Source organism: Belonocnema kinseyi, chromosome 9 (assembly GCF_010883055.1).
Source record: "Belonocnema kinseyi isolate 2016_QV_RU_SX_M_011 chromosome 9, B_treatae_v1, whole genome shotgun sequence".
Taxonomy (NCBI): domain Eukaryota; kingdom Metazoa; phylum Arthropoda; class Insecta; order Hymenoptera; family Cynipidae; genus Belonocnema; species Belonocnema kinseyi.
In genome coordinates, this window is record NC_046665.1 from 55203955 (window position 1) to 55220538 (window position 16584).

At 27.7% G+C, this 16584-nt stretch overlaps 1 protein-coding gene across 8 annotated transcripts in view; it reads left to right on the top strand.

The window, feature by feature from the left end:
• Nucleotides 1–16584, top strand: part of LOC117179349 (nuclear receptor coactivator 3-like) — a 316751-nt gene that overhangs the window by 185779 nt on the left and 114388 nt on the right. For all 8 annotated transcript variants that reach the window (XM_033371033.1, XM_033371038.1, XM_033371039.1 and 5 more), the window contains 2 exons: nt 10931–11038; nt 16323–16461. In XM_033371033.1, coding sequence (XP_033226924.1) covers nt 10931–11038; nt 16323–16461 — 247 coding nt within the window. The remainder of the gene's footprint in view (nt 1–10930; nt 11039–16322; nt 16462–16584) is intronic.

Genomic DNA, 16584 nt, shown 5'->3' on the forward strand with positions numbered 1-16584 from the left:
CGTCCCCTTTTCACCCTTTTTTTCATGTTTTGATTTGAGAAATCCCGTAAAATACCTAAAATCTGCAATTTTGACTAAAATTTCTTTTTTCGGTCTCTCTTGTTACAAGGCTTCGATTCATTTTTTGAGAGTAATAAACCGAAATTAAAGAAATGAAATAACAAGAAAATTTGAAAGAGATTCTATTTGAAGATATCAAAGGTTCTGATTCATTTTTTGAGAATCATAGACCAAGAAGATTAATTTTATATAAAAAGAGGAATATTCAGCAAAAAAGATCAATTTTCAAGTAAAATAAAGAATCTTTAACCAAAAAAAATAAATTGTTAAAATGTAATTCAACTAAAAAGAATATACGCTAAAAATGTAATTTTTAAACCGAAAATGTTGTATCTTCAACAAGAAAGTTAATTTTTAACTAAATAGATGAATTTTCTACGAAATTGTTTAATTCTAAAGCAAAAAAGACTCATTTGCTACCAAAAAAGTGTCATTTTTAACCCAGGAAACAAAACGTCAACAACATAGTTACATTTTCAGACAAAGAGATGAAAATTTAACCAAGAAAGATTTTTCAAACAAGAAAAAAGTTTCCATATATATTATTGATTTTTTTTCAAAAAAAAAAAAAAAGCATATTTTTAACCAAATAGTTAAATATATAACCAAATGTTTGAATTTTTAAACAAAAAAGATTAAACTTTTACCAAAACCATTGCATTTTCAACAGAATAGTTTATTCTTTGAGTCGAAAAGACCAATTTTTGAGAAAACAGTTTAATTTTCTACCCAGAACTTTTCGACCTCAGAATATTCAATCCAAAAGGGCGAATTTTGTATATGAAAAATGAATATTCAATCAAATAGTTGAATTTGACCAAAAAAGCGAATATTCAACAAAATAGTTAAATTTTGACACAAACAGATGAATCTTTAACCAAGAAAGATTTTTCAGTTAAAAAATATTTAAAATATCAAACGATTTATTAAGTTTCGGAGCCACAAAGACGAACTTTCTACAAAACAGTTTAATTTTCAAACTAAAAGAAAGTTAATTTTCAACCAGAAAGTTAATTTTGCAAATTTTGGTATTTCGGAGGTAAAAACACGAATTTCAACCAAAAAAGAAGAATTAAAAAAAAGCAGTTGAATTTTCAACCAAATAATGACACTTGGACCCAAAAAATAGGTGTTTGATAAAGTATTTCAGCTTTTATCAAAGTCATTAAGTTTTCCATTAAAAACAAAAGAATGATTTCTTCCACAAAAGTTTAATAGCGAATATTACAACGAAACCAGGTTTTAATTTTCAGTCAATAACTTTTTTACCAAAGGAGATGAATTTTCAAACGAAACAGACCAATTTCGTTTAAAGCAGTTGAATTTTTTACCCGAAAATATAAATTGTCAGCTATGAAGATAATTTAAAAAGCACAAATTGATTAATAAAAATATATTAATACAAAATAACAAATGAAAAACGAGAAAAGGGGGAAAAGAGGGGATTAGGGAGAAGATTGTGAAGCCTGCAATAAATAGATAGGAATTCTCCTTTATTTTTAATACTTTTAAAATATGTAAGAAAACGTGTATCAGAGTATAATATGTTAGTTGCAGAGAATAAGGAAATAGGGGTTATATAGACAAAAAATACAATTATTTATTTAATCTGTTTTATTTATTTATTTTTCATATGTTTTTCATTTCTTTTTAAGATTTTAAAATATAAATTACTTTATTCAAATATATTTTAGGTTCGTTGCTTTTTAAAGCATTTTCCTGTTTTGATTATAATTTTTTTTCGTCTTTGCTTTGAAATATTTGGGTTCTGCTTGTAATATCTAAAAGTTTTATTTTATTTTCTCCGTCTTGTGAAAGGTTGAAAGCGAGAAAAGATATCTAGAAATGTAAATGAAAGTAAAAAATATAAATCCTCGCTTCCGGCGGCAAAAATCAGCGTAGCTCCCGCTTCTCGCGAGGGATCTAGGCTGGATTTTTGATGGGTCTCTTCCTTTCTAGTCCAGAAGTATAGTGTTCCGAAGCAGTGGTTGTCAACCAAAAATATTTAAGATTCTAAAAATATTTTTGTTATCAGATAAAAAGTACTAAAAACATGATAGAAAAGTACAACAAATTAGATGTTATACATGCTAGGCATGTTTAAATAGATATATGGTATTTTAATCTTAGATTAATTTTTTAAAGAAAATGTTCCCTAAAAGTCCGCCAGAGAAATTGTCGGCTTCAATGTATACTACGCGACGTGCATCAACTGTCAAATTGAGAGCATGAGCTTAAAAATTTAATCATATTGTACCCTATTAAAATGTTATTAAATGTCAAAATGAGTTCATCCGTAGAAAATAATACGTGATCAAGAACATATTAACACAAATTTTAATATTATTATGAATGCGTTTGAGTTGATTTGGAACATTGGTTTGGATATGGCGTAATATTAGATTTGAAAAAAAATCTTTTTTCTCCGAATTTTTATTTAATTGATTAATTTAATTAATTCATTTCATATTTGCACGCTATGTTCACAAGTACCTGGAAAAAACCTGGAAATTTGAGGGATTTTTTTTTGCTTTCAAGAACGTGCTTAATATGTTTTAATTGTAATTTTTTTTACTCGAAAGTTAAAATTTTTTGTTAAAAACTCATTTTCTTGGTTAAAGATTTATCATTCTAATGGAAAATTCATCTCTTTGGTTAAAAAAATGAGCTATTTTGTTAAAAAATCGTTGTTTCATTGGTTGAAAATTAATTTTTTTATTGGGAATTGAACTATTCTAGTTGAGTATTCGAAACAATTTTCACCTAATTTTTAATTGAAAATTGATCTTTTTTAGTACAAAATTCAACAATTTTGTTGAAAAGTGGTATTTTTTAGTTCAAAATTCATCTATTGTGTCGAAAATTAATTTATTTCCTTTACAACCACTCTTTTTTGTTAGATAGTTAATCTGCTTTTCGAAAAATAATCTTCTTGTTTGAAAATTCATTTTTTGGTTCAAAATTTAAGTCTTCAAGTTAAATATTCATCTTTTTAGTTGAAAATTCTGTTTTTCTTGTTCGATATAAAACTGCGTGGTTGTAAGCTAAATTCTTTTATTAAAAAATCATCATTTTAGTTTAAAGTTCATCAGTTCAGTCAAAATTATTATTTTTTTAGCTGAAAACTTAACCGTTTCATTTTTAGTTAAAAACTGATCTTTTTTACTTAAAAATTCAAATATTTGGTTAAAAATTGATATTTTGTAGTTGAAGATTGAACTATTTGTTTGATAATTCCAGTTTTTCTTGAATCCTCTTTTGGTACAAAATTACTCTTTTCAGTTGAAAATTTACCTATCTTGTTCAAAATGCAATATTTTGACTTGAAAAGTTAGGAATTTGATGCGGTTTAAATTGAATTTAATATAGTGCCCACATTAATTTCACTTAAACATGCATGCCATTTTAAGTATAAGAATGTAATATAAAAATTAGCTTAAAAATTAGTAGCTTCTAACTGTGAAAAATTATACGTGGGAAAAAGTGAATTTTTTCAGAATTTGATTAGACATCCTGTTTTAGGGAAAAATTTATTTCGAAACAGAGTTTAATGATTACTGAGCGAAAAAATAATTATTGTTCAAAATTTTAGAAACTGAAATGTTTTTTGATAGAAATGGAATTTCCGTCTAAATCTAGGGTTAAGTGAGCTTTTGTTTGTCTCAATTAGAATCTTTTTACAGCCATCATTTGCGACAAACCTCAGGCAGTCTTTTAGCCAAATAATTTTGTGTCAGTTAAAAATATTTTCACATGTTTCAAAACAAAATAGCTAAGTGGACGATGCTTTTGCTTCAAGAAAACTCTTTTCTGAGTGTGTTCTATTGTAGTAATGAGAAAAGGAAGTGACAATAATGTCAGGTATGCTTCGTATGTATTTTTGTGTATATAAATATTCACTGTGTCTTCCGGGGATTTGGTTCACATTTCCTAATTTATTTCGGATTGTACCTTTGCAAAGTGAACGTACATCAGGTTTCCAAAAATTCAGAAATTTCTTTCTAAAGATTAAAGCATAAAGAAGTTATTGTGATCTTTCCATTATCACTTAGAAGATCGTTTCATATTTAAATGCCACTTAAACTTCCAAGAAAAATATTTGATTGGATAAACGTAACTTCAAATTCAGCTTAAATAATAAGCAGAATTGATTGACTGATTGTGAGATGGATATCATTACTATATTTGATGGGTCAAGGTCTCTGAGATGTGAAATAACAATTTTTTTTTCGATTATCATTTCTTATTCAAGATTCAGTACGATAATTATAGACTTTACCCTCTTTCCCCTAACCCCAACTTTTCCTCTTCAAAAGAAATATTTTTCTTCTGTTTTCAAGACAATTTCCCCTTCTCTTTTACTTCACTAAAATGCGAACTCAAAATTCAATTAATCTAGTTAAAGAGTCATAATTTTAGTTGAAAATTCATCTATTTCGTTGAAAATGGAACTATTTGGTTGGAAATTAACCTTTTTGTTGAAAATTCATATGTTTGAGTTGACAATTCAAATGATTTGCAAAAAATTTGTAATTTTGCTTTGAGAATTCAACTGCTTTTTATTTAAAATTGACACCCCGAGTGTCAGACTAACTATTTTTGAGCTTTGACTATGAGAGAGTCATCCGTGGAGTGTCAGAATTTGACGGTTAGCTTCACATCCTAGAGTGTAAAGTTAACGTTTCTGGAGTTTAAACCTGATTATCCCTGGAATTTTTCATTCGATTATCTCGGTGTCAACTTAGTCATATCGGAGGGTCAACTTTATTATCTTTTGTCCTTCTATTTAATTACATATAGATTCATGAGAGTCAGAGAGATGGAAATTTAAATGAATTAATCAAACATGAAAAACATGAAAAACATGAAAATTGATAAAAAATACATCAAGTCTGCTGCAACCGTCTTTATTTTTTTTGAAGAGTAAGATGCCTGGGACAGAGTGTCGATTTGACTATCCGGATAGTGATTCTAAATCACATGTAAATATTTAAACATACTATAAAGTTATGGTCTGCCTGACTGGAAAGGAAAAATTGTGGATGGTACTTGGTACTATCTAGATCTAGAAGGTGAAACAGACCATCTAAATTTTGACACTCCAAGTTTGACTATCCGTTTTTCTCTGTGCACTCTTTGATTCAGGACTATTCACTTTTAGATTCGGACTACACATAAGTATAATACTAGAAAATGTTATGATACTTTTTCAAAACAATTTTTTTAAATTTCTGACACTTTTTAAACTATGTTTGATCTCTGAAGTGAATGCGAGGCCTGTATGAAGTATCAAATCGATTAAAAATTAGCGTTGTATATTGCAAGTTCGGATGAAAAATAAATTCTTTAATTCATATTTGGATAGGTTTTCTCTATAAAGATTTCATTTTATTTTGTAAAGGATCAGGTTTTCTGTGAAGCTTTTAATCGTTTGAAAAGGAGTAAGTAAGCGTTAGGTAAACACATTTGAAATGAATTACCTTGCTTGGCCGGATGAGCGAGAATTCGGCACGTGCTCGTGTTCTCGATACGGCATGACACGACACGTGGGTATGCACTCGCAGAACGCTTTCCCAACCTCTTTTTCATTTGCACTCCCCTATTGCGCATTACGTTGATTTGTATTCATCCGTTTCATCTCCCGTATGATTCCGGTATCAATTCTCTTCTTGATGAGACTCATAGAGTCACGATTGGCGATTGGTAAACACGAGCAGAGCATACATTTCCAGCTGCCTCATATTGCAAATAATTTATTGCGATCTCCCTACAATCTAAATAATTTCAGGTCTCAGACTCACCACAATATTTTACACCGTTATCTCACAATTGTCCGTTAATGATACTATTTAAAACAGTTGAAATTTACTATCAAATTGTTGAATTTTCAAGCAGTTATATTTTCACTTGTATTTTCTATATGAAATTACTAATTTTCACCAAAAAATGTGATAATTGATTTTTAAACCAACAAATATTTTAATTTTAAATAAATAAGAGTTGAATATAGCCAAAAAAGACCAATTTTCAACAAAATACATCATCAACTAAAACAGATTAATATTCAACCATACAGTTCCATTTTTAAGAAAAAAATTGATTTTATGCCAAAAAGATGAATTTTTAATAAAATACATAAATTTGTAACCTAATTTTGAAATTTTCTATCTAATTGTTTAATTTTCACCCCAAAACCTAAAAAGATAAAACTTCTACAGAAAGAGATTTTCAATACAAAATTATGTTAGTGAAAAAAGAAACAAAATTTCTATCAAATTCTTAAAATCATATCAAAAAGATTAATTTTCTACAAACAGTTGAATTTTCTATTTAAAAAAAAATTATTTAAAAACAATGACGAATACGCTAGGCATAAAAAAATAACTTTAACGTAAAAAAACAAGATTTTTCTACATTATTAGCATAGTAGTGGAATTTAGTAATAAAATGGATTATTCTTTTAAATTGAGGATGAAATTTTGCAATTGAAAATATTCAATACAAATAAAATAAAACCAATCTTTCTAAAAACTAAAAAAAATCGCAAATAATTTTTAACAGTACAAAGAACCGATTTAAGCCTTCTTGGGCAATTTTGCTACACAATTTTAGTTTTTAAGGTTACCTTTTTTAAAAAAATGTGCTACCAAACATATCTGCTTTTGATTTGAAATTTAAATCTTTTTTCAGATGAAACGTCAACTGTTATATTCTTCATTAATTCATTTTTTTAAGTTAAACTACTTGAATGTTGAAAATTTATCTCTTTGTTTCGAAATTTCAACTTTTTACCTCAAAATAGAATTGTTTGACTAAAAAACTATCAGTTTTGGTTGTGGATTTCTCTATTTTGTTAAAAATTCGTCGCTTTTGGTTCAAATTGCAAGTGTTTGTGGTTGGAATTTAATCTTTTTTACTAAAAAATTTGGTTAATTTTTTTTTAATACAAACACTTGGTTGGAAATTCATTTATTTTGGTTGAAAATTAACTTTTTTTTAATTCTACGTTTTGGATTTCATAGTCAACGGTTTTCTAAAAAAATTCGACTTTTCAGCTTGATAACTCAATTTTTTGTTGAAATTCATCTTACTGCAAAGAGAAAGCTTTTGTTTAAATTGTTCTATTAATTTTACAAAATAATTATTTTATTTTAAACAAGTATTTTTTTATTTTTAAATATTTGAACGCTGTAAATTCTGTGTGATATAACTTTGAACTTCTCAAACACTTTATTTGAAATTATTCAATTATTCACTTTTTAAATTTTTTGAATCTAAAATTTTTCAATCATTATGACATTATTCAGTATGATAGTGTAAAACTGGAAAAAGTAATTGTTACTACCGCTTTTCTCTCCGTGAAATTTCAAAGAAATAGAAATAATTTTAACATACTATTCGGAACCATTCATGGGGGAGAGGGTTGGTGCTGGAGTCTTTAATTGAATTATTAATTGCTTTTATTTAAAGTTCCCTTTCCGCTACTTATTTCCTGCTCGCGAGACTATGCAGTGCCACGTGTTCAGGTATTCGAATACTTGAATTCATTACTCCTTTGAATTAACAGCACATCGTCACGTGGCACGGTTATGAGACTAGAAACTGGGTTGCTGTCTCCAAGTGAACCTCTAGAAAGGACAAAACAACTGGATAAACTCATCATTAACAGATGGATTGTTGCAATTATGAAAACGTTCTCTCAATATGTCTGTCATGTTGACAGAACCACATTGTCATATTAATATTTTTTTCATATCAAAATTTAGTGCTAATTTAATTCCATAACAGTAATTCAGAAGTACCAGTCATTCAAAAATGTTAAATAACAAAAAATTGCTCAATATATAATTTTTTAAACTTTCATCTAAAGTAAATAAGCAGGGGCGTTTCTGGACCACCAAAACTACCTCATCGACTTCGAGAATATCCTATAGCTGAAGTGGTACGTGTCCGTGTTGAGTTTCGAGGACATTCTAGAAATTTAGCACGGACACCAACCACTTCAGCTGCAGAGTGTTCTTGAAGTCGGTAATGTAGGTTTCGGTGTACAGAAACGTCCTTGTATATCTGCAAGCTGATTTCCGTTGTATTAAAATTTTATACTTATTTTTCAAAATTGAAGCACCCAAAAATAAGTTAACTTAAATTTCACGCCCTCAGTAATCCTCCCAAAACGAAGTATTGATCATTCTGGAAAACAAAGATGCCTGGATTATTAATTTTTTGTCTCATGTAATTTCTAAATTAAATTTTTAAATTAATAGTAATACAAAATTTGTGTATTACATAATATCTATTGTGTAACGTTATTTATTAACCACAGCAAATTTAAGCGAAAATCACTGTAAACATACTTTAAAATTATTTTAAAATTGCCAATCTTCTTTCAAATCTATAGTAATTTCTGGTATAAAACGCCCACAAAACCAGAAATTGTGAATTTAATGACTGAATGGTAATCTGAAAAATATTAAGATTTCTTAAATTAAATTTTCCATTTTCTCAACAACAAAAAAACACTTGCATAAAATAGCAAAACATGGTTTGAAATTGTAAATTTACTGTGAACTTTAATGACGTTTGCTTGAAATAACTGATTTTTGGTGAAAAATGTTAACATAACTTTAAATTGTTTCAAAATTCAAATTTTGATTTAAAACTCCAACATAACATAAAATGGTTCAGAAATAGTAAATTTACAAAAAATTGAGAAGAAATTGAAGGATCTTTTAATTCAAATTTCAATTTGCGACGAAAACACAAGTAAAATCCGAAATTGTTTAAACTTGTATATTTTATTATTGTAAACAAAAATTATTGGGTTTAAGTCTAATGATTCTTTGTTTATAAATACAAATTTCAGGAAAAATTAATTTTTTATTGAAAATACCAATTATTTTTTACGAATAAACTAACATAATAACAAATTGATTAGAATTGTGAATCTTAATCGGAACCTAATAAGTTCTGTTTAAAATAACCGATTTCTTGTGAAAACCTGTGTAGAAAGCTAATTTAACCTCAATTTTTTTAAACTTGTGAATCCTGTTTTCATTCTTTTTTATTAAAAATAGTAATTTCTGATCAAAATCATTAGAATAATCCAAAATTGTTCAAATATTCTAAATCTTGTTCAAAATACGTTTTTCTTTGTTTGTTTTAAAATACCAATTGTTGAAGTAAAAAGCTAACATAGCCTAAACTTTAAAAATTACGGACCTTTAAAATCCAAAGATTTTTATTTAAAAAACGCTAAACGGTAAAAAAAACTCTTTAACAAAAACGAAAAATGTAAACTGTTTACAATTTTTAATATGTAAAGTATAATAATTTTTTTTGATTAAAAATACCTATTTCCCATTTAAAATGCTAACATAACCTAAAAATGTTAAAAATTGCGAATCCTTATAATGATTTCACACATGTAACACATGTTATTAGATCATTTGAAAGTTTTAATTTAGCCGCCCAAGATCATTCAGAAAGCACAAATATTCCTTAATTCTCATCAGTTTTCTTATGATTTTTATTACCAAAAGTGGTTATTTATCAATTTAATTTGCAAAGCTGCAAATTTAATAATGTTAAAAAACTTTAAGTAATAAAAAGAAAATCAGGTTTTTAACAACAATGATTGCGAGATTTTTGAGACGTATCGTTACACTACTTTTTCTTAGATGGGGTTATACTAAAGTCCATTGGAAAATAAGCATATTTCAATTGAAAACTTTCTAAGATAAAAAAAATGTTTAATCAATTATCCTCATTTTTGAACATATGGCAGACTTGTGATCATACATATTATGAACAAATAAATTAATTTAACTAATTAATGTTAGTGGTATCTAAAAAAAATGTTAGACGTTAAATATTTGAAAGTGTTTTTCTTTGGATTATTTCTGCCGTACAAACTAAAAAGATACGTAAGTCCAATCTGACTCGAACTGAGAAAATCGAGAAAAACTTCTTGCCTAAAGAACTTCAATATCGAATACAATTTTGGATAATTAATACACGTTATTTGGGTAAACATAATGTGCTTTTTCATATTTTGCAATAAAAAATTGATTTTTTAAACAATTTCTTTTAGAAAATGGACTTGCGATGTTTTACTAGTCGCGGAAAGTAAAAAATACAAGGCAAAAAGAACACAAAATCACTTGCGGACGAGGCCTTTGTCGAAGAGCTCGAGCGCAGCCTCAAAATACAACATCAAAATATACGTAAGGGACACTGTGTATTTAGTGGCTGCTACGAACTTACCTGAATCATCGCCCCCAATGTATAGCCGAATTTAGCCGGGACTTATTTCCCGTGGATTTCCGATCAGAGTCCGAGCCAATTTACAAGGCTAAAAGATACGTAAGGGCAAGCGATTCTTTTCGTTTGTAAATTCGAGTCGCACTTGTTCACTTTTACAACGCAAAAAAAACACAAAGTTCTTTAGGTTTTTTTCATGTGTATGCTGATGACGTATTGCCTTCCGTGTACAACTTTTAGGACACACAAAGTGCTTTGTGTATCTTTTTCCGTTGTATTTTTCAACTTTTTCGACTTTTCTCATTTATAAACAATCGTTTTTTCAATAAATATTAATAATTAATAGATTTTATTTACACAGATGCAGCTTTCTCTTACGAGTCCAACGATACAAAAACTCATTTTTCATAAAAATATCACTTATGTATCTTTTTAGTTTGGACGGCAGATTTATCGATCTGTTCCGGTATCAACAGATATCGTCAGCAAACTTCTTGGCTATTTTATCTTGATGAAGGCTGCACGATAATGCGTGAAACGCAGTTGCTCTTAGTTAATTTATTGCGTAAGGCTGCATTTCTGAAATTTAATGAATTTGGATTTTTTGCAGGCCTGGCCCGTGTGACCTGCAGGACCCATTGTGGGTCAAAATGAGTGCAATTACTGGCAGCATCACTAAGAAGAGGAAGAAATCAGATGCCAAGCCTCAGTCGCAAATGTGAGTTTCAAATCAAACGTCATCATTTCCTTCTTTCACACTTAGAAAAAACATTCTTTAATTACAAAAAATAAAACAAAAATTAATCAAATTTTTTTTTGGCACGAAAGATTTTCTTTGATTTAAAATAATTTTCTTCATTTTAAAGTTATTTTTGGTTAAATGCAGAAAAGAAAAAGGTATCAAATAACCGGTTTCTTTAATTGAAGACGAATGTTTTTCTGAGTGATCTTTTATTTTTATGCTCAGAAAAATATATTCTTTGATTCAAAGAAAAATATTTATTGCCTCCTGGTCAAAGAAGTTTCTTTTGATTAAAAAAAGTGGTTTTTATTCCGATGAAAATTGTTCTTTCATTTGAAATGGGTTCCTTCTTTTTGAAGTTATTTTTTGTTAAATAAAAAATATTTTGTCAAAGAAACGGTGTCCTTAATTTATGACAACTATTTGTCTGAGTGGACTTATATTTCTGCACTCTGAAAAATGATCCTTAGATTCAAAGAAAAATATTCATTGGCTCTCAGTCAAAGAAAGTTTTCTTTAATTCGAAGAACTTTTAATTAAAAAAATATATTATCTAGTTGAAAAAAATGGTTTTTTGTTCCAATAGAATTTTTTTTAAATTTAAAATGATTTTGTTAATTTAAATGTTATTTTTGGTCAACTAAAAAAAATTATATTTTAAAGAAGCAGTTTCTTTAATTCAAGACAAATATTTTTCTGAGTTTATATGTTTATTACAGTACCTATATATGTATATATAATTTTTATCGGAAAAATATATTAGAAATTTAAAAAATTGAAAGGATTCAGTTTATGTATCTAGTTCATTGAATTTAAATATTCTATACAGAAATACTCCAGTCTCGATCTAAACAGGAAAAATTCGCAATTTTATCCACTGTGGGAAAACACTGGTACTTTTATTCAGTAACATTTTTTAAATGTCAGTGCTGTACTGTTTGAAATGAGCAGTTTTTAACTTTCAGCACTTTAATATGAAATTTTTTTAGTTTGAAGACTTTCCATTAAAAAATGCAGAATTGAATTTAAAATAATTGCACGATAGAAAATTGTACAATTTTTATATGGCTTTTGTTTTCAAATTAAAAATTTTAATATAAGTATTAACTTGAATTTCTAGTTAAATATTGTTTTGTTTCGTTAAAATTGATGTTGTATCATTTCTAAAATTTTACGGCTCCGAGTTGGAAGTTATTCAAGTTTAAATTGGTATACAATTTTAACATTCTAAATTTCTGAACTTTTCGCACTTAAAAATGTTCACTTTTGATGCCAAGCCTGGGTCATAAATGTGAGTTTCAGATTTCTGCTTTTATTCTAGCGTCATTTCCTTCATCGGATTTTATTTCTATATACCTTGCAGTATCTGTAGATATAGCTTTTCACCAAAAAATTATTTTTACGAAGAAAATATATTCGAAATTAAAAAGAATCGCTAAACAGTTTAGCAACACACTGAAAAACCTACTTATAAAAAAAAATAATATTCAGTTTGAAAATTTCCATATTTTTACGATTTTAATAAACGGTTTTTTTCCATTATTAATTTTTAAGACTTGCTGATTTAAATTATGAAATTTTAAATTTAAATTTTGAATAATTTGCTGACTTTTTGAAAATGTGAGACTTTTTGACACTTTTTGAAAGAAACTATTTTTTTCAATTTGTTTTTAAACCTATTTTTAAACTTCTTCGCCAAATTGACTAAAATAGCATAAATTAAAAAATCAAAATATCAAGACATTCAAAACTTTACAAGATTTCTAGGGATTTCTAAAGGTTTTACAAGAGTTAAAAAATTTCCAGAGATTCTGACGGGGTTTCAAGGATTTGAACTGATTTCATTTAAGGTATAAAAAATTTCCAAACTTTTAAAAGGTAAATATTTCAAGAAATTTAAAAATAGTATCAAAGATATAAAAGGATTTCAAGGAATTTCTATATCCATTACTATTTTGACATTTTTAAAGGAATTGTAAATTTAAAATGATTTCGTAAGATTTCAGAAGATTTAAAAGATTTCGAATATTTAATTTCACAAGATTTAAAGAATATTGAAAGTCTGAAAAGATTGAAAACAATGTAATGTGTTAAAAAATTACATTTTCAGCAAAATAAAACACACTTTTTCCCCAAGTAGTTGAGTTTTCATCTTGCAAAAAATTCTTTCTACAGAACAGTAAAGAGGATTTCATTAGTATTCAAAGGTTTCTAATAATTCAAAGAATTCGTAGAATTTCAGAAAATGATAAATGATGTTAAAAAGGTTTCCAGGATATCAATTTTATTTAGAAGATTTCAACGGATTTCAAATCTTTTAGGTTATTTAAAAAAATTTGAAGGAATGTTAAATTTAATTTAAATTTTTTTTATATTTTCTTTTATGGAAGATGTATATTGTACACCAGATTTCAAAAATAGTTACCCCTTCATGTAATATTTTTAAAAAATTGCTTGATACTATTTTACTACTTTTTTAACACGTTATGCTGCTATTAACATGAAAATACTTTATTTTTTTAGTTAATTGAAAGAATTCTCTTCAGTCTCAATTTCGAGTAATGTTTATAAAAATAGTTCGCACTTTGAGCTTAAATCTGACATGGTTGTTAGAGATTGTGACATTGGCGATAGGAACTCGATATTACGTTTAAATAATTTTTCTCTTACATTTTCATCTGTCTAGATTGAAATACGAGTCGTGTTCTCTCTTGAATTTAAGATTATTTGAACGAGATCTCATTACTTTCTTTATTTATCAGAATTGAGGGAGATTGACTGACTGAAATAGTGACGCATTAATTTCAAATTGCCAATATTAGTAGATCGCAAAGCTGTTGAGAACCGTATTTGATCAATGATGCCCTAAAAAAATTTTCATTACGATATCTACTTTATTTTTAGAAAGTCACCCCGTTTGCCCTCGTAGATCAAGTATTTTCTGTTTCTTTTTTTCTGCTTATTTTCATTCGAATAGATTACTTAAAATATTTCTACTTCCTTTAAAAATTTGTATTTGTTTTAATCCGTTGATAAAAGATTTCATGTTTAAAATAGTTCAAAATTACGATCTGATACTAGCATATTAATTGTCAGGGAAAATGAAAAAATTCCAACCCTTTTGTTTAAAATTTATCTCCATGGTTGAAGGCTGAACCACTCTCCTCTTTGGTTGAAAATACGTTCTATTTTTGTTGAAAATTAATTTTTTAAACTGAATATTTAACTATTCCAGTTGAAGATTCACAATTTTAGTTGTAAAATCTCTTGATTGAAAATTCGTCTTTTTAGTTTTAAAATTCATTTCTTTTCGGTAAAAATTATTATTTTTGATTAAAATTATTGAAATTAATCTTTCTAGATTGAAAATCTAGCTAATGGGTTACAAATTTAACTATTATATCGGAAATTTAATTATTGAATTGAAAATTCAACTGTTTTGTTGAAAATTCGGCTTTTTGGTTGAGAATTACACTACTTGGTTGAAGGTTGAACCACCTCGTCAAAAAATCATTTTTTGTTGCAGCTTCATCATTTTAGTTTGAAAATTTCTTTTTTTCTTGTGTTGAAAATTAAGTTAAAAAAATTTAAACTTTACTATTCTAGTTCAAGATTCATCATTTTAGATGAAAATTAATCTCTTCGATTGAAAGTTCAACGATTTTTTTAAAAATTGATCTTTTTAGTTGGAAATTTGGCTCATATGGTAGAAAAGTAATCTTCTTTGTTGCAAATTCGTCTTTTTGATTTTAAAATTCATTTTTACATTCTCATCATTTATGATTGAGAAAGTATTAGAATTGTCGGAAATTTGACATCACACTTTTTCAACGGATCTCCACGTTTCGAGACCCCCTGAATCCGAAAATCAGGTTTTCACGATGGCGTGTGTCTGTCTGTCTGTCCGTCCGTCCATAAACATGATAACTCTCGAAAAAACGAACGAATCAAATCCATCTTTGGCACACTTTTTCTAGGTCCTAAAAGAAAGGACGATTTCGTTAACCAGCCATTTTTGATAAAAATTCAAAAAGTGAGCGCATTTTGAAAAATTTTGAGACCACTTTTTTCTGAATTTGAAAATTATCTGTACGGATATTTATAGTATTGAAAAGAACAAACAATTTATCCTAATGACTTTTTTCGATAAAAAGAAAATTGTCAGAGTTATAGCGTTTTCAAAATTTTTTTAATCAACCGAAAATCAAAATTTGAAGCCGAAAAACGCACGATATGAAAAAAAATCAAGAGAAGAAAATCATTTTTTTTTTGAAATCCCTACAAGATTATCATAAGCAATTTTTGGATTTTCTTCAAAAATCGAAAATTCAAATTTTGATTGCACAAAGAATAATGGAAAATAAAAAATTCCATTTTGTGGACAAACTATGTAGGATACAAAAAAAGATGAATTAACAAAAATGGTTATCCCTAAAAAGATCTAAAATTTCGTTAAGAATCACTTCTTGATAGGACGCGTACGTTTTGTTTTATTCATGAAAAATAACGTTGAAAAAAGTAAAAAAAAAAAGTGTGGAAAAACGACGAAAGTTACGAGAAAAAAAAATACAACAAAACCTGTTTACAAATGTCTGTCGGAAATCGAGCGCGCAGCGTGAGTGTCACGATAAGAATGTGTACCTCAAAGCCTACAGAGCTTTGAGAAACTTAATCTTTCACTATACTTAATTAAGTAGACAATTCAGAATATGAAGGCGCATATAAATACTGCCATCTAAAAGAGATATTTTTGATAAAATTTTTTTCAAGCATTCCAAATGCAAAGAATAAATATAATTTATACTTTCCAATTGCTGAAATTCCAATCTGAAATTGTTTCACTCTGTTTATAAAATATTCGATGTTAAAAATGTTACAGGTTTATAATGCTGGTTCTTGAATATTAATGGTCAGGGAAAATGAAAAATTAGTCTTGAAAAAATCAAGGAAATGTGCGGGAATTTTGAAAATTAATTTTAGCGGCCACCCTGACTTAATATTCTGGAAATTTGATAAATGATATGTAACAAATTGACGCGTTGTTTTATCAAGATCCAATTATGTCCTTTTGTGTAATAATCTAATAATTAATTAGTTCTCGCTCATAACTCAGTATGGATTAATGATTAAAGAGTATTTGGAGTATCGTTAATTTGAATCTGCTAATAATTGGTCTCTGGACAATAATTGCGTACAGTTAGTTTATAAATGTTTTTAAGAGAATGGTTCCTTGAATTTTAATAATAATTTCTTCTTTTAGCAACAAGTGCCTTAACGAGAAAAGACGACGGACCCAGGAGAACCAGTATATCGATGAGCTTGCCGAGCTGATTTCCGCCACGGATATGAGCTCTGGCAAGACTGATAAATGTCAAATCCTCCAGCGAACCGTCGACCAGGTAAGAACTTTCAATCTCGATTTTCGATTTCCACCTCGATTTCCACCAAATTTTATTAAATCATAGACTAAACATTGTTGCCTGATTACACCTTTCCCCCTTTTTGAAAGAATTACTCTTTTT